Source organism: Macaca thibetana, chromosome 6, assembly GCF_024542745.1.
Source record: "Macaca thibetana thibetana isolate TM-01 chromosome 6, ASM2454274v1, whole genome shotgun sequence".
Lineage (NCBI taxonomy): Eukaryota > Metazoa > Chordata > Mammalia > Primates > Cercopithecidae > Macaca > Macaca thibetana.
Window position 1 is genome coordinate 30,348,945 of NC_065583.1, and position 23,528 is coordinate 30,372,472.

The window sequence follows — 23,528 nt, forward strand, 5'->3', positions numbered from 1 at the left end:
ATGGTAACTTTACTTATAAAAGCAAAGAAGTTGGAAATACTCTAAATGTCTACAAACAGGAGAATGGATAAACAAATTGTGATGTATCCATACAATGGAATATCCCTCAGCAAGGAACAGAAACAAACTGTTGAAATACACAATAAAATGTATGAATCTTAAAATAAGTATGCTGAATGACAAAATCCATACCAAAAAAAGAATACGAACTGGATGATTCTATTCATATAAAAGCCTGGAAAATGAAAACTAATCTGTAGTAACAGAGAGCAGCTCAGTGGTCAGTGGAAGATGAGATGGGTGAGAGGGAGGGATGGATAACATGTTCACTGTCTCGATTTTGAAGATGGTTTCACAGGAGGGTACACGTGTCAAAACTTATCAGTTGGATACTTCAAATATGTGGCATTTATTATATGTCAATTATACCTCAATAAAGCTGTTAAAAATAGAATATGAAACATGATTCCATTTTTTTAAATCAGTTACATGCATACAGTCAAATAATTTTGAATACTCAGCACATTGTCATAGGAATTTTCACCAAGTGGGTTGAATTATGAGTAAAATTTTACACTTTTTCTTTTATGTATTTATATATTTTTAAAAAATAGAGACAGGGTCTCACTATGCTGCCCAGGCTAATCTCAAGCCCCTGGGCTCAAGCGATCCACCTGCCTCAGCCTCCCAAAGTGCTGGGATTACAGGCGTGAGCCACCGTGCCCAGTCAAATTTTTATATTTTTCTTTTGCTTGCCTGTGTTGTTGCATTTTTTAAACAAATAATGTATTGATTTCAGAACTAAAGAAAATTTATTTGAAGGGGGAAAGTATTAATGACGATTTGTTTCACTCTAGTAGAAATGCCACCTTCTAAAAGCTTTTCATTGTAAACTGTAACACCAATGAAAGTATAACTCTACAGTATAATGAATATTTGTAGAGTATCAATTTTCAACTTCACCTTCTATTAGATGATTGATATTATGACCTGCCTAACAGGCATTTCAGCTGGAATTAGCAGCATTCCCCCTTTGTAACATATCGTCCATTCACCAATGGTCAGAGGCCAAACAACAGCCTCTCAGAGGAGATGTGAGGTAGCTGTGTTATCATGAAGGAGAGGCAGCGAAGAATATCCTACCACTAGATAGAAAGCTATCAGCCAAGATAAAGTCTGTGCTCTTTTGGGATCCAGACCATGAACTTGGAGAAGGAAAGGCTTTGAGGAACATATGGAAACCTTACTATAGAATATGGAGCAATTATCCTCCTCATTTTCCAGATCTCAGCTAGCACTTCCTCAGGAAAACCCTTTCTGACCTCAGCCACTAACCCAGATTCTGCATAAATGTTCACCCCCTTCTCCTGTACTGCAGTTACATGACAGCAGGTTTGTGATGGTTAATACTGAGTGTCAACTTGATTGGATACAAAGTATTGATCCTGGGTGTGTCTGTGAGGGGGTTGCCGAAGGAGATTAACGTTTGAGTCAGTGGGCTGGGGAAAGGCAGACCCACTCTCAATCCGGGCAGGCACAATCTAATCAGCTGCCAGTGTGGCCAGAATATAAAGCAGGCAGAAAAATGTGAAAAGAGAGACTGGCCTAGCCTCCCGGTCTACGTCTTTCTCCCGTGCTGAATGCTTCCTGCCCTCAAACGTCAAACTCCAAGCTCTTCAGTTTTAGAACTCGGGCAGGTTCTCCTTGCTCTTCAGCCTGCGGATGGGCTATTGTGGGACCTTGTGATCAAGTGAGTTAATAAACTCCCCTTTATATTTTTGTTAGTTCCACTAGTTCTGTCCCTCTACAGAACCCTGACTAATACAAGGTTCATATCTTCTTTTTCTCAAAATGAAAACTTCAGCAATATATCTTTAAAACTTTTATTTTGAAAAACGTTAGACTTTCAAAGAGTGGCAAAAATAATAGTTTCCATGTATCCTTCACCCAGCTCTTCCTAATGTTAACATCTTACATAACCACAGTACAATGATCAAAACCAAATAACTGACATTGATGAAATCCTATTTCTGGTCCTTTTTCTAATCCAGCATCCAAATCGGGAATCTCACAATGCGTTTAGTTATATTTCTTTATTCTCTTCCAGTTCATGACTGTTCCTCAGTCTTTCCTTATTGTTCACGGCCTTGGCACTTTCAAAACGTACTGGCCAATTATTTGGTAGAGTGTCTCTCAGTTTGGGCTTGTCTGATCTTTTCTCATGATTGCACTGAGACTGCACATTTCTGACAATTCCGCAGAAGTGACATTGCGCCCTTCTCAGTGCATCATACTGGAAGGTACGTGGTATCAGTATGCCTGGAAGGTACGTGGAAGGTACGTGGTATCACCATTAGTGGTGATGTTAACTTGATCACTTGGTTAAGGTGGTTTTCTGTCAGGTTTCTTCACTATAGTGACTGTTTTTCCCTTTGTAATTAGTATCTTGTGAAGAGATCTTAAAATCATGCAAAATCCTGTTTTCCATCATACTTCTATTCACTAATTTGGCATTCATAGGTGTTTGTCTGCAACAACTATTCCTAGGGTGTTTGCCTAATGGTGTTTTTTTTGTTTGTTTTTGAGATGGAGTCTCACTCTGTCGCCCAGGCTAGAGGTCAGCGGCACGGTCTCGGCTCACTGCAACCTCCACCTCCCGAGTTCAAGTGATTCTCCTTCCTCCGGAGTAGCTGGGATTACAGACACGCACCACCACACCTGGCTAATTTTGTGTATTTTTAGTAGAGACAGGGGTTTCGTCATGTTGGCCAGGCTGGTCTTGAACTCTTGACCCCAGACGATCCACCTGGCTTGGCCTCCCAAAGTGCTGGGATTACAGGTGTGAGCCACCGCACCCAGCCATTTCTTCTATTTCTATCGTTCCTTCTACATTTGTGATTCCATTGTGTATGGGATTCTATAGTGTATTTTTAGTCAGTGGACTATAACCCATTATTGTCATTATTTTATTGCTCAAATTGCCCAAGATTTGGCCACTGAGGGAGGTTCAATTTGGTTCCTGTGTCCTTTCAATATGTCCCCCATGTTGTCGTTACCTACCATATATTTATTTTCCCAATTCTAATATACACGTAAAGGACTTCCTGAGTTGCTAATTTTTGCTTCTGTGAAAAATTTGCTAACTAGACGCTGGTATTTGTGTACTGTTTCTTTTCTCTTTCAAGTATCCCATCAAAATGCTATAACTTCTTATTTTCCTTGCCCACCTCCTTCAATGTGGTTGTATTCTGCATTTGAAATACAGTTAAGTTCATCTGTTACTGTTTGTATTTCATTTTGAACTCTCCTCATATCCTGGTTGACTTTAATTACTTTTGGGGGCATGAGAAACATTACTATGGCTCTAAGAGTCACAGTTGAACAAAATATACTCAGATACACTCGGCAGTGTTCCATCCCTACCTCCTTTATACCATTATGATTTCTCCTTTCTTTCTACTCTACACCCACCTACCATCCATAGAGCTCATTACTTTCTGGCCAATCTTTCCTTATTTACTTTGCATAAACAAGCAGATACATGTTCTTACATCTCCTTCTTTCTTACATAAAAAGTACCACATTCTATTTTTTGTACTTTGCTTTTTGCATTTAATGTATCTTGAAAATAACTCTATACCGATTCATAAAGATCTTCATTTTTTTTTTACAGCTCAGTAATATTCCATGTGAGTATGCCATGGTGCCATGGTTTACTCAGCCTTTCTCGTGTATATGAACATGACTTTGCTTCCAATATTTGCAGTCAGAGTGCTGCAATGAGTAATCTTGTGCATCCGTATGTTTGTACTGTTGGAGGTGCATCTTCAAGGGAAATTCCCACAGTGGAAATGGTTGTGTCAAAGGATAAATGCTTCTGCAATTTATTAAGCACTGACAAATTCCCCTCCAGAAAAGTCATACTAGTTTGCATTCCCACCAACAGTGATGACAGTGTGTTTCCCTATAGCCTTGCCTAACAGAATGTGTTGTTCTTTCTTTCATCAGTCTGAGAGATGATAAATGGTATCTCAGTATTATCTCAATTTACATTTCTCTAATGAGTTAGTTCGAATATTTCATTTTAAAGAGCCATTTTATATCTTTACATGAGTATGTGTGTTCATGTCTTTTCCCAGTTTTTCTATCAAGTTTTTGGTCCTTTGTCCCTTAATTTTTAATTCCTTATATAGTAAGAATACTAACTATTCATCTATGATATAGGCTGGATAAATTTAGTCATTTGATTTTATTGTGTTTTTACCAAGCATTTTTTTTCTCTTTATGTAGTCAAATGTGTCAACATTTTGTTGCCACTGGATATTTCCACCACGTTTCCTTCTGTATTTATATGGCTTCATTTTCTTTCATTTGGATCCTGGACCCACTTGGAGTTCATTCTTGCATATGGTGTGAAGTATAGGTCTAACCTCAGCTTTCTCCAAGTGGCTTTCCAGTTGGCTCAGCACCATTTATTAAAAAGTCTGCTTTGACCTGCGCTTGAAGATGCCACCTTTAACTCCTCATACCCCAACCCTAAGAAACCTCAAGGAACATATGACTCAAGAGCAGAGCAGACATAAAAAGATTAACTGAGCTACTGAGATTCGGTGAAGAATGTGAACTAAAAAGCAACTGTTGAGAATAAGGCTGGAAGATCCAACAGAGAGAAACAGCTGTGAAGGTCATTGCCAGGCGAAGTGTCAGAGCCCCAGCATTGAGAAGTGGTCAACTCGTGGGTGGGTAAAAATAATTCACCAACAACAGTATAGGTTTGAAAAAGGAAAGGTATTAGAAAGGAAGAATGCTGCAGAAGACTGCAGTGGGGCGCCCTGGTGAGATGACTGAGCATACCACGGTGGATTTTTCCTTAGGGATATTTATGGACCTTAAAGCAGGACCTTGGGGTTGCACCGTCAGTTTCAGCATCGCATTCCGGAGATGTACAGAAATTTTAGTTACTTTTTTTTTTTTTTTTTTGAGACAGAGTCTCCGTCACCCAGGCTGGAATGCAGTGGCGCGATCTCGGCTCACTGCAAGCTCCACCTCCCAGGTTCACGCCATTCTCCTGCCTCAGCCTCCAGAGTAGCTGGGACTACAGGCACCTGCCACCATGCCCAGCTAATTTTTTTTTTTTTTTTGTATTTTTAGTAGAGACGGGGTTTCACCGTGTTAGCCAGGATGGTCTCGATCTCCCTGACCTCATGATCCACTCGCCTCGGCCTCCCAAAGTGTTGGGATTACAGGCATGAGCCACGGCACCCGGCCAGAAATTTTAGTTACTTGTAAGGTTTTTTTCGGGGAAAAGAAATCTGGAACCAGATGCCTGCTTTAGATAATAGGAAAGTCTAATTACTTCTTATTTTCCCCAGATAAGGAGTTTTGCCTCTGCATGGCCTGTTTGATAGTCACCAGGTGGTCTTTGCTCCCTTTTAAATTCCTCAGATAAAAAGATTTTGTCTCTGGGGCCTGTTCAATGGTCACCAGGTGATTTTCACTCTCCGCAGTCATGATGTGATGGAAAGCAAAATAGCAAACGAGGGAACTGGATGGCGATGAAGCAGAGACAACAAGCAAGCTCCTGCGACATAAGTAGAAGGGTCCGTCCCTGGAATCGCCTCGGCTCACCTGTACCGTTCCAACAAACCCTTCCAACCAAAAGAGCCCCACCCCAAAAACACTTTTGAAATGTGATCAGTGAAATCTGGAACCAAAGCAAGGGAGAAACTGTCAGCAAGTTAAAAAGATTTATTGCTATTCCAGGCTTCAGATGAGCCCAGAACTCAGGGCTGGTGTGTGGTTCAGAAGTTGTTATGGTGTAACAGGGTGGTAGAAAAATCCAGGCAGTTTGATGTCGAGGCCACCCTCTCTTCCTTGGACCCCTGCTCCAAAAGCAGCTGCTGGTGAAGCTAACTCTTGCCCATCTGCCTCATTCACCCGACAGGACTCTGAGACTGAGGCAGCCACAGCTCACAGGTGAGAGGCTGTCCATACCTCTCCTAGCACTGGAAGTGCCTTCTCCTTGGGACCGGACTCTATGGCTTTGGCCCTGTGGAGGGAGAACTGGTGCCACAGGAGTTGTCTTAAGAAGACAAAGCATGCACGGTCTGAGATCAGAGGTTGTGAAGTGGCCACCCATGAGCCAGTCCGTTTGGGATACATCACACCGCACAGCTTTTTAAAAAAATCATTAGCTGCCAATCTTTTAAAATGGTAAGATTTCATATACAAATCTGGATTTTTGGCTTCTCTAGGAGTAAACAATGAAACTTTTTTTTTGAGACAAGAGTCTCACTCTGTCACCAGGCTGGAATATTGCCAGTATCTGGCAATACTGGGCCCACACCATTCTTATGTGGCACTGACTGGTCATAGCTAGGTAGCAGTTGTCTTCACAGACTCGCTATGCACTCTCCAACTTACTCCAGTCCTTGTCACCCTTAATTATATTTCCAACTGGAGACCAGGCCTCAGAGGCCTTGTATCAATGGGCACATGTGCTGTGACTTTCTGTATAAGAAATATTTACATTGTAATAGTATCTTTACTCAAAAAGGAAAAATCAGCTGGGTGTAGTGGCTCACAACTGTAATTCAGCACTTTCCAAGGCCAAGTGAGCAGACCACGAGGTCAAGAGATCGAGACCATCCTGACCAACACGGTGACACCCCATCTCTACTAAAAATACAAAAATTAGCCAGGCGTGATGGTGGGCGCCTGTAGTCCAAGCTACTTGGGAGGCTGAGGCAGGAGAATCGCTTGAACCCAGGAGGCGGAGGTTGCAGTGAGCCGAGATTACACCACTGCACTCCAGCCTGGTGACAAAGTGAGATTCTGTCTCCAAAAAAAAAGGGAAAAGTCGAAATCAAGCCTGGAAGCAACTTGTTTCTCATGGTTCTTGTCACTCATTTAAGTCTCTTGCTAAGCCCTGCGGGAACCTGAGTTTGTAAACAACGGAGCACCCCTAATATCTCCCCCAAGGGATTCCTCCCCCCGACCCTACCTCTCCAGGATACACTGCACCCTAGTATTAATTGGGCAAATCTAGAAAGGAAATTAAAATTAGTCACAGAAGTTAAGGGAGGAATAAACTAAGAGCAAATACTTTCGCCCCTTCATTGTAACAGGGGGTTGGAGGAGAACAAAAACGTTAATACTCTCACTTTGCTTTTAACTTAGTGACAAAAAAAAAAAGAGTGAGAGAGAGAAAGTCATAAAGATTCTTCAGGTCCTAAAACACTCTGGTTCCCATTCCTTAACTGCTTTGGAAATGAACGAGGCTCTTTAGAGAGAAAGAGCGAATGTTAACCGGGATGAGTAACATGGTCAGCCCAGCAGATGCCCCGGGCTATCAAGAACTGCCCAACTCATCCTCCCTTAGGTCAGGGCTGCTTGTCCCAGCCTAAAATGTAAGTGGCACAAAATGATTTTCAGTGAGCGTAGCGGACTCATTGTAGAAAGAGGATTAAAGGGGGGCAGAGAGGGGGAGTTTGGCCTTGGCAAACACAAAACAGAGGAAAAGTGACCTTCCTCACACTGCTCCATTCTGCTGTGGCAGATGCCACGTTATACGCCCTTTAGAGAGGCAGCGATCTTGATGCAGCCCAGACGCTTCCCACGGTTGCTCAGGATGCTCTCTATGCGGTAGTTCCCAGTGGTGAGCCAACTGGGCAGCTCCAGGTGAGGCACAACGAATTCGCTCTTGGGCAGTGAGTAGGTTCCCTGTGGGAAAGCCAGTGGACAGCCAGTCAGTGGGAGCCTACTGATGGGGTCTTTCTCCTAGAGCCACTGCTAGGATTGTAGCCATGAACTACCACCCCTCTTCCCATTCTCGAAACCACCACACAAGATTAGAGACTGCCATAGCACTGTACAGCATGGATTATTATGGGAAAAGGGCCCTGAAGATCATGTCTAAGTTCAAGTCTCCCATTTCATAGATGGATAACTGAGGCTCCCGAAAGATAAGTGATTCCTGATAGGTCACACTGGCTTACAAATCCAGAGACATGCAGATCTGAAGGAGGGGAATGCAAAGACCCTTCTCTCCAAACCCCATCTCTTTAGCCACAGGGGTAACGCTCTCTCCTCCCTAAGTACTTACTTCTTTGAAGGGACAGTGGCAAGGAAGCCCATAGGTACGCAGGGGCTCTGGGCAGGGCTCCCCAGTAGGAATTAACATGTCAAGTACATCACAGAAGTCTTCAAAGGTACAGCTGCCAATGTAGTCTGTGCATGGGATCTTGATCCAGAGGCCAGCCACTTCCTTCTCCAGAACTAACTCCACCTGGTAAAAAAAAAAAAAAAAAAAAAAAAAAAGGTTTGAAAAAGGTTATAAGTATAAATTCCAGGGCAAACATACCAGCTCTTCTGTCTCTTCAAAAAAGCAGCAATATAGTTTAATCAAAGAATTTTTAACTGGATGAGATCTTAGAGACAGTCTGTTCCAGGAATGGCAACACTGTGGCCCATGTGTGAGTATAGTGTATTATTGTGCCCATGGCAGACATTAATAATCAAATGGGAATTTTCCCCCTACACTGAACTATACATAGACTTAGAATTCTTTTTTTTTTTGTATCATGGCTCACTGCACTCACTGCAGCCTCAACCTCCTAGGCTCAGCTGATCCTCCTGCCTCAGCCTCCCATGTAGTTGGGAAACACAGGCAGGCACATGCCACCATACCCAGCTCACTCTGTATTTTTTGTAGAGATGGGGTCTCCCTTTGTTGCCCAGGCTGGTCTGGAACTCCTGGCCTCAAGCAATCCTTCCACCTCGCCTCCCAAAGTGCTGGGATTTAGTCTTAGAATTATTTAGGTGGTCACTACCCATTGATTGACTCTAACACTTGCATTGAAATGCACTTGTCATCTAACTGCTAATTGGTTAACTGTGGCATTGTTTCCTGGGCTTTCCTTCTGAGCCCAGTCTCCGCCCCAGAATCCTTTTCTGCATAGGACTTCAGGTAGTTACTACCAACTGATGAGCTGGTTACCAAAATGAACCCAACTGGCTGCTCCTGGGTCACATTTTCTCTCTACAGCCACAGAAGACAGAATGAAGAACAACAGGAATGTATAGAAAGATCACCTTGGGACTGGTATAAAATCATAGCTAGGTTACAACAGATGGAGCTACCGCAAGGAGTAGGGGGGTCCCTGACTCAGCTGGGAAAGCTACAAAAGACTCTTGTGCCTGGAGTCGAGCTGGGTGAGAAGCTCTAGAGCACACTTCACACCTCCATGCTGTCGTGACTTTGCTCCCGTTTTGGAGGTTGAAGCTGACCAGGAGGAAGTGACCAGAATTTCATGGCGAATGTCCCAGTTGTGCCGGGCACGTGCTGAACAGTCACCATGTATTAGTTGCCTCTAGTGTCAAATGAGTTGTCCTTTAGAACCATGTCCATCACCCACCAAAGGTATCAAGGTAAAATTCTAAGGAAAGAGTACTAGGAAATTAGCTTTCTCAAATATCTGATTCCTTATCGGCGTTATGGCAAGAAATCACATTTTTAGGATCCCTTTCAGCTCTGACATTCTAATATTCTAGGAATCCCAGCCTCTAGGCTCACTTTATTTGGGGCTCTGTTTCTAAGAGATAAATCCTGGATGGGCACTTATATCCTCAGAGGCTGCTGGGCTCAGGCTAGTTCCCAGGCCACAGACTCAAGTCTTCCAGATGCCCCAGATGTCAAGATACTAGCTGCCTTCCTGCCTTCCTCCAGGCCCAGAAAGAACAAAGAAGTCAGCACATCCTGTGTTCTGAGTGGACAAATTCAAATTGCTCCTCTCACTGGCCTCATCTGCTGCTAAGACATACCCATTATCTCCACCACTGGCCACACAGCACCCTCTCAGCCCTCCTCTCTCTCATCAAACCTGCTTCTACCCCGCTGCCTAGGAAAAGTCAGAGGGCCTAGGTTGGAATGCTAGTTCTGCCACTTCCTAGTTTTATTGTCCCCTTGGGTGAGTTGCTTAATCTCTCTCAGTGGCCATCCCCTTACCTTTTTTTTTTTTTTTTGAGACAGAGTTTCACTCTGTCACCCAGGCTGGAGTATAGTGGCACGATTTTGGCTCACTCTAAACTCTGCTTCCTGGGTTCAAGTGATTCTCCTGTCTTAGCCTCCTGAGTAGCTGAGATTACAGGCATGAGCTACCACGCCTAGTTAATGTTTTTGTATTTTTAGTAGAGATGGGGTTTCAACATGTTGGTCAGGCTGGTTGCAAACTCCTGACTTCAAATGATCCACCTGCCTCGGCCTCCCAAGGTGCTGGGATTATAGGCGTGAACCTCAGCCTCACCTCATCTTCAAAAATGGGATATTTTAGAGTGCCCACCTCTCTCACAGGTCCCATTGAGAGGGAAATACAAGCACTTCGCACAGTGCCTGAAATCAAAAGCTTCCTCCTCCGTGATTTCTGCCCTGCCTTTTTCCTTAGCCAATACTCTCTCCTTGTGTCGCCAATACCGTAATGAGAATGTTTGAACCAGTTATGCCCTGAGCGAGAGCATGCAGCAGAGGAGGACAAGTCCTGCCAGCGATCCTCCCACCAGGCTGGAACCTGTAGGGCTGCATCTACCAGAAGGGGTAGTGCCTCCCTCATCTCTACTTCTACCCCCAGCACAGGACCAGCACGACACAAGAAGTGTACTGAACTGAAGTCAACAGAGGGTTCTAAGGCAGCAGCCACGCCTACCATTCGGAAATTACAAATGATGGCTCATTTCTGATTCTCAATCTATTTGCTACTATGACTCAGAAAAGGAAGCGAGGCGGAGTAACGAGCCCAGGCATGTATATGACTTTGGGTGCTGGGGGAGCCAAGTTATCAGGCCTGAAAGGCTGGAATAAGACAAATACAGTGACAATTTACAATTCTCAAGGATGGGAAAACCAGGGTCCCACAGGCTGGAACTTGAGGGAGGGCTGGGCAGTGGCTATGCCGGATCCCATGGAGCAAGTCAAAAGAGAAAAGGGAGCTCCTGAGCAGGCTCCAGTCTTACCCATGGCCATGGAATCTGGGATATCTAACTTTTAAAAATTGCGGCTGGGGTCAAATCCACCCAGGTCGCAGATTTGACTTTTGATTAAAGAAATTTCACTACAGCAAGATCAGAGGAAGAGAGGATGGCAGCTGCTTTCTTGGGTTTGGGCAGTCACTCTCCTCTGGGCCTCAGTGTAACAAGGGGTCGAAGCCCCACGGACCCCAAGAGTGCTCCAGGCTCATCTAGAGCTTAGTTCTGGGCAGCTCTCATAAGCGGGTCTGCTGGGCAAGGGGAGAGTTCTGGAACTGAATCTGCAGCACTCCTCTCCCCTCCCCTGCAAATACACCAAGCACTACATCTACCTCCCTGCCAGTAAAAGCTCAGGAACCAAACCCCAAGATAAACACACCAGCTTTGTCCATGCTAACAACTAGCTTTGTGACCTGGGGCAAGTTGCAACCTTTCCTGAGACCCTTTGTGCCTCATCGTCTCTTCTCCCCAGCAAGTGGTCAGAAGAGCTTTCATCTAATAGTTGATATGCACATATCTGAAAAAAGAACTGAACCATATATATATATATATATATATAGAAGAGAAATATTGGGGGCTGGGCGTGGTGGCTCACTCCTGTAATCCCAGCACTTTGGGACGCCAAGGCAGGCGGATCACCTGAGGTCAGAAGTTCGAGACCAGCCTGGCCAATGTGATGAAACCCCATCTCTACTAAAAATACAAAAATTAGCCAGGCGTGGTAGCGCACACCTATAATCCCAGTTACTCTGGAGGCTGACGCAGGAGAATCCCTTGAACCCAGGAGGTGGAGGTTGCAATGAGCCAAGATTGTGCCACTACACGCCAGTCTAGGCAACAGAGTGAAACTCCATCTCAAATAAAATAAAATAAAATAAATAAAATAAAATAAAATAAATAAATAAATAAATAAATAAATTGGGGAAAGAGAAGGAGCAGAGGGGATCTGAGGCCAATTTTTACTAAGCACAAGTGACAGTAAAGACAGAGGAGGTTATGTAGGCCCAAATTTATGACAGGTAATGAGGCAATGGAAAAGAAGAGTAGCGAGTAAAACCCAGCTTAATGATTTGTGAAGAAGCCAGGAAAAGCAGGCTGAGGGCAGAAGAGGGGGTTTGCCAGCTGCTTGTTTCCAAGTCAGTTGCATAGCCCTGTCCCTGGAAACGCCATTAGTGGTTGCATGGTGATGGCAGCAGAGGGAGCATGGCGGATGGCCTACCAGGAGAGCCCACACTCTAGATTCAGTAGAGGGAGCACACAAATAAATGTGTGTGACCCTGGCAGAGAAATAGTCCAGTGTCCATACATAGGGAATGATTCCATCCTTTGGCCCAGATCCAAGGGTACAGGGCTTGACCCCCTATCGCTTGAGGAACCATAATGGAAATACAATGACTCTGCTAGGAAAAGACTTGGTAGGAGGTGCAGGGGAGCTGAAAGCCGCCACATATCCGGGACTTGTGTCTGGGTCAAGAGGCTGCAGGATAAGACAGATACTAATCGAAATGTTCACAAGATCTAACATGTACTGAGCACGTCCTGGGTGCCAGGCCCTGTGCAAAGCACTCTCTACATTATTTTCTAACTCAGGTATTGCTCAAGGAAAGCCCATAAGGTAGGAGCTGTGATTAAGACAGGTCTAAGGGTAATGACAGAAACACAGATTCCAAATCAGGAATCTTCTAAATAATTAAGACAAAACTGGTACCAGAATAGATCTGGATCAGGAACAGACTGAAGGGCATAGAGGAACAGCATATAAAGGTAGCAATTTTAGCTAGAGAGGAAAGGACCATAATAAATGGTGTTGCAATGGATATATGAAAAGTCTTCATTGTTTTCTAAGAAAATATAAAAACATACACCCCTAAAATAGTCAATGGATGGAAACAAACAGGTTATTCCCAAAGTAAATACAAAAGGCAAATAAACTTATGAATAGACATCTGCGCTCACTAGGAATGATGCAAGTTGGTTCAAACATTGGGAGGCACTTTGGCAATAAGTATCAAAAGACCTAAAAACTGTGTATCTAGATAATCAGAAAATTATAAAAAGATGTACTGTAAGAATAATTTCTACAAAGGTGGTTATTATAGCAAAACAAAAAACAAACAAAAAATACTCTGGCCAGGTACAGTGGCTCAAGCCTATAATCCTAGCACTTTGGGAGGCCGAGGCACGCAGATTGCCTGAGATCAGGAGTTCAAGACCAGCCTAGCCAACATGGTGAAACCCCATCTCTACTAAAAATACAAAATTAGTGGGATGCAATGGCAGGTGCCTGTAATCCTAGCACTTTGGGAGGCTGAGGCAGGAGAATCGCTTGAACCCGGGAAGCAGAGATTGCAGGGAGCTGAGATCGCACTACTACACTCCAGCCTAGGCGACAGAGTAAGACCCTGTCTCAAAACAAACAAAGAAAGAAACAAAACTTACCCTGGAAACAAACTAAATGTTCAACAATAGACTTGTTATACAAATTATGAAAGATCCACATCAGAATATTTCTGCCATTAAAAATGATTGGGTGGACTGAGCGAGGTGGCTCACGCCTATAATCCCAACATTTTGAGAGTCTGAGGCAGAAGGATTGCTTGAGTCCAGGAGTTTGAGACCAGCCTGGGCAACACAGGGAGGCTCTGTCTCCATATAAAAAATTAAAAAATTAGGTAAGCATGGTGACATGCGCCTGTGGTCCCAGCTACTCAGGAGGCTGAGGTGGGAGGATCCCTTAAGCCCAAGGCTGCAGTAAGCCATGATCACACTACTGCACTCCAGCCTGAGCAACAGAGTGAGACATTGTTCTAAAATTACAATAAATTAAAATAATTAAATAATGATTGGGTTATATATAACTCAAAAAATTGACTAAGTAGAGTTACCTAATCCTTGGAAACAGATATGGAACATATAGTATGATGCAAAAAAAAAAAAAAAAAAAAAAGCAAGTATAATAGCACATCTCATATAATCCCATGAGTATAAGTGTATATATATTTACAAACACATAAAAATTCTGACTGGATATTTAAAGAGCAAACACTGACTATCTCTAGGATTTAGATTACTGGAGGACATTTACAATGAGCACCGCCTATTATACACATCCATTAAAAATAAATATGTATGTCATATATGTAATTGTATGGGGGAAAGTTGCAAAGAATATCCTGTAAGATGTTAAAAGTGCTTACCCCTTATCACTAGGTAGTGAGATTTCAAGTGATATTTATTTATTTATTTAGAGACAGAATTTCACTCTGTCACCCAAGTTGGAGTGCAGTGGTGCGATCTTGGCTTACTGCAACCTCTGCCTCTTGGGTTCAAGCAATTCTCCTACCTCAACTTCCTGAGTAGTTGGGATTACAGGCACATGCCACCACGCCCAGCTAATTTTTATATTTTTAGTAGAGATGGGGTTTCACCATGTTGGCCAGGCTGATCTCAAACTCCTGACCTCAAAAGATCCGCCCACCTCAGCCTCCCAAAGTGTTGGGATTACAGGCGTGAGCCACCACACCTGGCCTATTTTATTTTATTTTTTGATGACTTCTGTTTTCTAAAGTGACTACATATTACTGGCTAATTGGTATATCGATTTTATAATTAACAACAAAACCGAATTGGCCAACCAGAGTAGTCAGACAATAACGAGCCATTGGCCATCAGGCCCAGAGAAGGCCAGGACGCTCCTGCCAGGCGCAAGGTATCCATCACTCCTGCCCTCACCAGGAAGTTGCTGGCGCTGACATCAGAGATTCCTTTCAATCCCATGATCCTGAGATTCCATGAACCTGTGAAAGAGTGTCTGAATCTACATGTCCTGTACTATTCTCTGGGAATCCAGGATTCTGAAATTCTTCACCGTTCCCCAAGCATACATGCCACAGTGCCCCTGCTGGCCAGACCTGCACCTCCCCTTCCCTACCCACCCCCAGGCTCACCTTCAGAGGAGAACTCAGAGGAACACTGGTGCTGCCCACGACACTGACAGTCACGTTCCCAGGAATGAGGATGGGGTCAGGCTCCAGAGTCAGGCTTCTGATCACCGCAGGGTCCTTTCCTTCATCACAGTTATCCCAGGAGAAGCTACCAAGCTGGGATGGCCGGGGACAATCAGGCAGCAAGGAAGGAGGAGAAGAAAAAGGTTGAAAAGAAACTATCACAGATCACAGGAAAAACGAGCTCCTGGCAGCGTGACCTTGGGTGAGGCACCCCCGTCCCTGAGCCTCCTCTATGAGGTTCCATACCTATGAACCTGGGATAACACTTGTCCTACTCATTTCATAGGCAGGACTAAACTAAAAGACTTAAAAGACATAATCTCCCAAAAGTATACTGTAAATTATAAGGCAGGATATGACAGACCTGGAACTTCAAAACCGGAGACTGACCTAATCGTCCTTTGGTGGGCACCTTCTCTGACTTCCCTCCTCCCTGCTGCCGGCTCCTCTCCAGCCAGCCTTGGGATCCCAGCAGAGGGCAAGCTCCTGGAGGATTCAGCTCTGCAGCCCACACCCAGGACCTTGTTCATGTCACACCCCACGCCCAACCCAGAGCCAGGAACAATGGGAAACACAAAACACAATGGGAAATCTAACGGCATCTGAAATCCCACTCTCAAGGGGCAGGTGATTAACTCAGGAAGGAATAGGACACTCATGAAAACATCCCCAGTGGATCACTTGCTGATGAATAATCCCCAGTGAATGGACTTCCCCAGTCCTAACCAGTGTCTTCTTCCCATCCCACTTCTCAGGTCATGTGCCCACTAGGGTCACCCGCCACCCCTCTGCTGAGCTGCTCCTCCTGTTCCTCCTCCACATCCCCCAGGTCTCCTGATTCCACCACCACTACATCTGCATGTGACTGCATGTGACCACCACTCTGCACTCCAACAGGACCCTGTGTGATTTTTTTTTTTTTTTTTTTTTGAGACAGAGTCTCACTCTGTCACCCAGGCTGGAGTGCAGTGGTGTGATCTCAGCTCACTGCAACCTCTGCCTCCCGGGTTCACGCCATTCTCCTGCCTCAGCCTCCCAGTAGCTGGGACTACAGGCGCCCACCACCATGCCCGACTATTTTTTTGTATTTTGTTTAGTAGAGACTGAGTTTCACTGTGTTAGCCAGGCCTGTCTCGAACTCCTGACCTCATGATCCCCCCGCCTCGGCCTCCCAAAGTGCTGGGATTACAGGCGTGAGCCACCGCTCCCGGCCTGTCTGATGATCTTGAACACCTCCCACACCGTGAAGACTCTCTGCCCACCCACTCGCACCTCTCCCAGCCCCCTGGAGGCCACCTATGAGAGACTGTTGGCGTTCCCTCCATCCACACCCTGTCTCAGAGAGAAAACCTGCCAGTCCCACACCCCCAAGTTGATGCCCACCTTCAATACTCCCATCACTGACTGGATCAAGATGGATCACTTAACCCCAGCTAGGCTGACAGATTCTCTCTGCCCAATTTTGGAATTAAGGCATAAAAGGCTGGGGATACAGGGTTTTTGTGCTGTCACTGGATCCTAACTTTTGTTTTTTTTTTTTTTTTTTTTTTTTTTTTTTTTTTGAGGCGGAGTCTCGCTCTGTCGCCCAGGCTGGAGTGCAGTGGCGCGATCTCGGCTCACTGCAAGCTCCGCCTCCCGGGTTCCCACCATTCTCCTGCCTCAGCCTCCCGAGTAGCTGGGACTACAGGCACCGCCACCACGCCCGGCTAATTTTTTTGTATTTTTTTAGTGGAGACGGGGTTTCATTGTGTTAGCCAGGATGGTCTCGATCTCCTGACCTCGTGATCCGCCCGTCTCGGCCTCCCAAAGTGCTGGGATTACAGGCTTGAGCCACCGCGCCCGGCCTGGATCCTAACTTTTGGATTGAGGCCAGACCATCTAGATCTGTGATCCATGACCAAGCAGAAGTTAATGAAGGGATAAGAGCTACAGGCTCTGTTGGTCTGTGGAAAACGGAACAGATGAAGTCCCACTTCCCTATCTATAAAAGCAGTATGGAGTAGCAGTGAAGGGCACAGCTTTGGAGAGACATGGGTGAATGACAACTTTAGCCAAACAGCCCGGGGTGGAAATCATATTTCTGCCACACTTACCATGTGATTTTATAGGCCAATTTCACCTTTGGAGTCTAAATTTCCACATCTTTTAACTGGAGGCATTTCTACCTTCCTCTCCAGGATGTTGCAAGGGCTAGAGTATGTATGTAAAGCTCATAACCCAATGCCAGGCACAACGCACACGAGCCGGCTCACTAAATGGGAGCCATTAGCATCCTAGCCTCCGCTTCCTGCCGGCAGCTCCATGAGATGTCTTGTAGCTCTGTAATAAACTTCCCCTTTAGCTGAGCTTTTAGGAATGGGTTCCTACCCCTTGGAATGAAAGGTCATGTCATGACTAAGAAAGGCAGGACAGGATAGTTGCCAATAAATGTTTCCTTCAACAATCATTTCACAAATATTTATGGAGCAATGATGATAGGCCCTGGGCTAAGTACTGTGGCAAGAGTGGTAAACAATCACACCTGGCTCCTGCCCTGCCTTGAGGAGCTTACCGTCTAATGTAAATAAATATCACCCACTGTGATTTGTGAGTGCCACAAAGGAAAAGAGCAGAAGGTAATGCTGACAGCAACAAAGGACTCACTTAGATAGGGTGGTGGGGAAGTGATACTTAAGCTGGACGCTTGGGGGATGAGGAGTCAGACATGTAAGTGCAGGCCAGGCTGAGGGAACTCAGGCAAAGGCCCCGAGGCACAAAGAAGCTTGACTGCTCTAGGAACTGGGAGAAGGCCATGGGCTAAATGTAGTGGATGAGGGACCCAGATGAGGTTGGAGGGGTGGCAGGGTCATTTAATGCAGGACCCCACAAGCCATAATCGGGAGGTTGCTTTTACTATAGGTGCGTGGAACCCCACTGAAGGCCAGTGCTACACTGTGATTTGTGGTTGTGAACAGACTGAAAGTGGTCAAGGGAAAGAATGCCTGGAATTAAGAGTCAGGCTGGAGGGCAACATGGGAGCAGGACTAGTTTTCTGGGTGGGGCTGCTTCACAGATTCTAAGGCAGTCTGATCCACACAGAGGATTGATTCCGGGCTGGGGGTGGGGGTAGGGTATCCAGAGTCCAGAGTACCTATTGGAGAAGAATCCCTTCCCCTCTCCTAAGCTCTCCTTTCCCCAGGTCCTGGGGGAGACGTAACAAGATGGCTTCCTAAGGGTAGTGCCCGGCTAGCTGTCTCTGTAGTGACAAATTCTGCTGCTGAGTCCAGGCTCATAGGGAAAGGGAGGTGTCATGGATTAGCAGTGCCCACCAAGGCCAGGCTGGTCACCAGATATCTGTCATCCCAGCCTAGGCCAACAAGTGGGAAGGGGTGGCACAAGACGGAGGGGAAAGGCACAGCTCTGGAGGCAGAGATATGGGTACTACAGGTATGAGTTAAAACCCAGCTCAGCCAGTCTCACTAGCTGAGACCATGGCTAAGTTAACCCCTTAGAGGTTCAAAATTTCCTCATTTATTACGTGGACATAATGGTATCTTCTCACGGGACTATTGTGAGGGCAAGATGTTTGTATACAGAAAGCACAGGGCACAACTCCTCAAGACTGTCAGGCTCATGAATAAACAAGGAAAGACTAAGAAGCTGTCATAGGCCAGAGAAGAGTGGGGACTACAATGATATGTGTCATGAAATGGCAATGCAGTACCCTGGATTGGATCCTGGCTCAGAAAGAGGGCATTAATGGGAAAACTGGTGAAATCCAAACAAAGTCTAGAATTCAGTTAACAGTAATGTACTAACGTTGGTTTCTTAGTTTTGGAGATATGTACATGTAAGATGCTAACAGGAGAAACTGAGTCAGGATTATATAGAAATTCTATATTATCTCTGTAACTTTTCTTTCTCTCTTTCTTTTTTTCTTGAGACAGGGTCTCACTCTGTTACCCAGGCTAGAGAGCAGCAGCCACAATCTCAGATCACTGCAACCTCTGCCTCCTAGGTTCAAGTGATTCTCCTGCATCAGCCTCCCAAGTAGCTGGGACTACAGGTGTATGCCTGGCTAATTTTTGTATTTTTAGTAGAGACAGGGTTTCACCATGTTGGCCAGGTTGAGGATGGTCTCGATCTCCTGGCCTCAAGTGATTTGCCTGCCTCGGTCTCCCACAGTGCTGGATTATAGAGGTGAACCACCACGCACCGCTGCAACTTTTCCATAAACCTAAAATTATTCCAAATCTTTTTTTTTTAGGAAAAAAGCACATAGCTCAATACATAGCACATAGTATGTGTACAACAAATGACAGCCACTATATAGCACTATAGTCTATTAAGCATCTACTATATGACTAGCATGGGGCTAGATATCCTCCCCTGTTATCTAACACTCATCACAGCCCGTAGTCACAAGATCAGTTATGCTAGAAGAGGAACTGAAATTCAGGTTTCCTGATGTTCACTCACTGTCACCCCCCGCTCCCCCAGTTTTTATCTGGCCCAGGGACTCAAGGTCAGGCCTCTGAATCACATGAGCCCTGAGATGTAGGTGCTGTGTGATTTTGAGTGACCTTTATAATGTCTCAGAGCCTCTTCAAAACTGCCAATCTAAGACCTAGTCTGAGATGGCATCCATACCCACAGCATAAATGAGAACAAGTTTGTAGGGTAAGCTAGCAGCCTCTAGCCAGACTCCACCTCATAGCGGCCAGCCCTGGAGCCAAGAGAAACATTCCCAGCCAATATTCAGGAACAAGGTATAAATTCTCCAGGCAAATGAAAGGAATCAAAAGTTCCACATTCCTTCATTCAACAAGCAAAACAGACTTTCTGCCTCGGGGGCACAGTGAGGCCAAGCCCACAGATTTATATGGCTTTATTTGTTTCTGATTTTAGAACTTTTCCATCAATGAATGCATTTCCCTTCACTGACGAGATTCAGGTTAGCACCATCTCACCCATCGTACAAGATGAGGAGACCAAGACTCAGGGAATCCAGGGATTGAGACAGGGGAGGGATCAGAAGCCAAGCCTCCCTGCTTTCAGTACCACACACTTTCCCCTACACAGCACTGTTCCTCACTCTCAAACACTTCCAAGATGGTAGGAGGGAGGGGATCAGGGGTGGACCTATCCCTTTGCTACCAGAAATGTTTGATGTCTTGGCTAGCAGCCAAGAGGCAATGGAATTGGTTTTTTGTTTTTGGGGTTTTTTTGTGAGATAAGGTCTCACTCTGTCACCCAGGACGGAATGCAGTGGTACAATCTCAGCTGCGGCCACGACCTCCCAGGCTCAGGCGATCCTCTTACCTTAGTCTCCCGAGTAGCTGGGACTACTGGTGCACACCACCACGCCTAGCTAATTTTTGTATGTTTTGCAGAGATGGGGCTTTGCCATGTTGCCCAGGCTGGTCTTGAACTCCTGAGCTCAAGCAATCTGCCCACCTCAGCCTCCCAAAATGCTGGGATTACAGGTGTGCACCACTGCACCTGGTCTTGGGTTTTTTTTTTTTAATTGACAAACCACAGTTGTATACATTTACGGGGTACAATGTGAAATGTATTCTCTTGGTTGTTTTGAAATGCACACAGTTCCTGACTTACTGTGGTTTGACATACCATTTTTCCACTTTACAATCGTGCCTAAGTGACAAATATTCAGCGGAAACTGTACTTTAAGTATCCATACTGTTTTTCACTTTCAGTACAGTCTTCAATAAATCACATGAGACACATTCAACACTTTATTATGAAACGGGCTTTGTGTTAGATGATGTTGCCCAACTGTAGGCTAATGTAAATGTTCTGAGCATGTTTAAGGTAGGCTAGGCTAAGCTATGATGCTCAGGTTAGTTGTATTAAATCCATTTTCAACTTAATGGTATTTTCAACTTACGATGGGTTTATCAGAACGTAACCCCATGGAAAGTTAAGGAGCTTCTGTATGTAATACATTACTAACTATAGTCACCCTGGTGTGCAATAAATCTCAAAGCCTACTGCTTAGCAGAACTCAGTGGCCCCACACCTGTAGTCCCAGCTACTCAGGAGGCTGAGGTGGGAGGACTGTTTGAGCCCAGGAGTTCAAGGCTGCAGTGAGCTATAATCGCCCCACTGCACTCCAGCCTGGGTGACAGAGTGAGACCCCATCTCTACTCTCAACTTCTGTAAGTTCAACTTGGTTAGAATCCGCATATAAGTGAGATAATAAAACAAAACTACCATATGAACCATTATCCCACTTCTGGGCATATACCCAAAGGAACTGAAATTTCTGGGTATGTATCCAAACGAACTGAAATTTCGAAGGGCTATCTGCACTCCCATATTCACTGCAGCATTACTCACAATAGCTAAGATATGGAAATAACCTAAGTGTCCATCAACAGACACTTGATGGATAAAGAAATTATCCATCAAATTGAATGCATAAAGAAAATGTGGCATATATGCACAACAGAATACTATTCAGCCTTTAAAAGGGGGAACATCTTGTCATTTGCAACAACATAGACTGAATCTATGAAGCTAGTTGCAATAAGCCAGGAACTAGGCTTTTTCAGGTCAAGGGATTACAGAACTTCCCTTTCCCAGGGATCTGCAGCACGGTGTGAATGAGAAGTGAAGGAGGAAGCTTGGAGGGTAGGGGGACTGTTGTCTCAGTGGCTCACAACCAAGGGCAGCGGGGTCACAGGCCTGGTCATTTGTCACCAGATGGGCAAATCTGGATCCTCTGGCCTGGAGAAGCTCTCAAGTCCTCCTACGTCTAAGGAAGAGCTCAGGGCATTCGAGCAGGGGAAGAGATGAGGCAACAGGCCTTATCATGGGGACATAAGGAGTGGCAGTCAGGAGTAAGGTGCAGGGTAACAGGACTGAATCTCTGGGGGCAATGCCTTAGTTTTAAGGCTCTCTGCATTTTCACTCCGGCGCTTGGAGAGAGGGCAGCAGAGTGCAGACGTGAGATGAATCTCTCCAAAAAGGGCCTGGAGCACAACAAGTCTTTACAGGCCACCCTCATTGTACAGACCAGAATCCCATAATTAGTTACTTTGGAAGGCTCTAGTGCAGAGAGCCAACTCTAGATAACGCAGTGGCCACCCCCATATCTCAGCCAGACCCGCATACCCGTAGCTGGGCCAGGAGGCTGCAAACAGCCTCTTAAAGGAGGGTGCACTCACCTTTTTCAGGTGGGCTTGCGCAGGGGCCGCGAAAAGCAAGCCCAGGGCGATCAGGACGGGAGCCTGCATCAGGGACTGCATTGAGAAGCGTGGGTCAGGGCGGAGTTAACTGCAAGGTCTGTGGCGGCAGAGGCGCCTTTAAATGCCTTCCTGTATTGGTTACGCAAAGCTGAGTCCAGTCACTGGCAGGTTCGCCCTGCCCCGCCCCGGCCAGAGTTTTCCCGGCCGAGAGTTGGACCGATTCCTCCCGGCTCCGCCCCCTCGCTCTTTTCATTGGAGTCTATGTCTCTAGCGTAGGTGTTAAGGCCTTCCCTCTGTGGGGCGTAGGCGGAGTTGGAGGAGAAAGGGGCGGAGCTGACTGCAAAGGAATGAATGCTTCTGAAACTGAAGGGAGCTTAGCACAAGGTTGGGACGGGATCCCGAGGGCGGGGCGAAGCTGCGCGCACGGGAGGGGCGGGGCCATGGCGCGAGAAGGGGCCGAGCGGAGTCGGGGGCGGGGCGGAGCCGAGCTTCTGGGAAGAGCGGCGCCGGGCCGGGGATGGAGCGGACCTGCGGTTTGTGCACTCGTGCCGGGACCATCACCTCCTTCCTAAAGGAAGGACCTTTGGGAAACCGCGGATTCAGTGTTTTCATCCCCAAATCTTTCTTGACAAAAATGTCAGGCTCTCTGCAGTGTTACGCTTCCCCATATCCGTGTTTTTTTTTTTTTTTTTCTTGCTTTGACACGGAGTCTCGCTCTGTTGCCCGAGCTGGAGTGCAGTAGCGCGATCTCGGCTCACTGCAACCTCCGCCTCCCGGATTCAAACGATTCTTCCGCCTCAGCGCCCCGAGTAGCTGGGACTACAGGCACGCGCCACCACGCCCAGCTAATTTTTCTGTTTTTAGTAGACACAGGGTTTCACCATGTTGTCCAGGATGGTCTTGATCTCTTGACTTCATGAATCCGTGTTTTTTTAATAATTATAGCTGTTTTGCAAACTAACATTTAGTAACTGCTTGAAAGCATGCCAAGGACTCACGAGGGAATGCTTTTTTTCTTCCCCAATTTTAGGACTGAGGAAACTGATACACAGTGAGGTTAGCTCGCCAAGGTCACACAGCTAGGAAGGGATAGAGCAAGACTTCTTTTTAGACACCCCAACAGCCAAGATTTCGTCAGGTTAATACACGAGTTGGAGATTTGCTTTTAGATAAAACAGGGTTACTGGTACCACCAACTTACCACAAGATTGTGAACTCCACACGGGGTGGCATCATGACTGAGGCACTCATACCCAGTGCCTGATGCATAATAGACAATTTGTTGAGTACATGAATGCATGTGTAGAATTTA

General features: G+C 45.6%; 2 protein-coding genes across 2 annotated transcripts in view; one reads left to right on the forward strand and one right to left on the reverse strand.

Annotated features, from left to right (window-relative positions):
* Positions 1-23,528, forward strand: part of CCDC69 (coiled-coil domain containing 69) — a 231,685-nt gene that overhangs the window by 137,720 nt on the left and 70,437 nt on the right. The window lies entirely within an intron of this gene.
* GM2A (ganglioside GM2 activator) lies at positions 5,734-22,364 on the reverse strand. The gene is made up of 4 exons (XM_050793697.1): positions 22,196-22,364; positions 14,967-15,119; positions 8,105-8,287; positions 5,734-7,722 (listed from the first exon to the last, which is right to left on the reverse strand). Exons 1-4 carry the CDS (start codon positions 22,274-22,276, stop codon positions 7,567-7,569), a joined length of 573 nt encoding a protein of 190 aa, XP_050649654.1. The 5' UTR covers positions 22,277-22,364; the 3' UTR covers positions 5,734-7,566.

Excerpts from the sequence above, each read along its gene's own strand:
- GM2A (XM_050793697.1), bottom strand. The coding sequence starts at position 22,276 with ATGCAGTCCCTGATGCAGGCTCCCGTCCTGATCGCCCTGGGCTTGCTT. Across the intron at positions 15,120-22,195 it reads CGCAAGCCCACCTGAAAAAG|CTTGGTAGCTTCTCCTGGGA; the intron begins GTGAGTGCACCC and ends CGGCCATCCCAG. Across the intron at positions 7,723-8,104 it reads GCCACTGTCCCTTCAAAGAA|GGAACCTACTCACTGCCCAA; the intron begins GTAAGTACTTAG and ends GCTTTCCCACAG.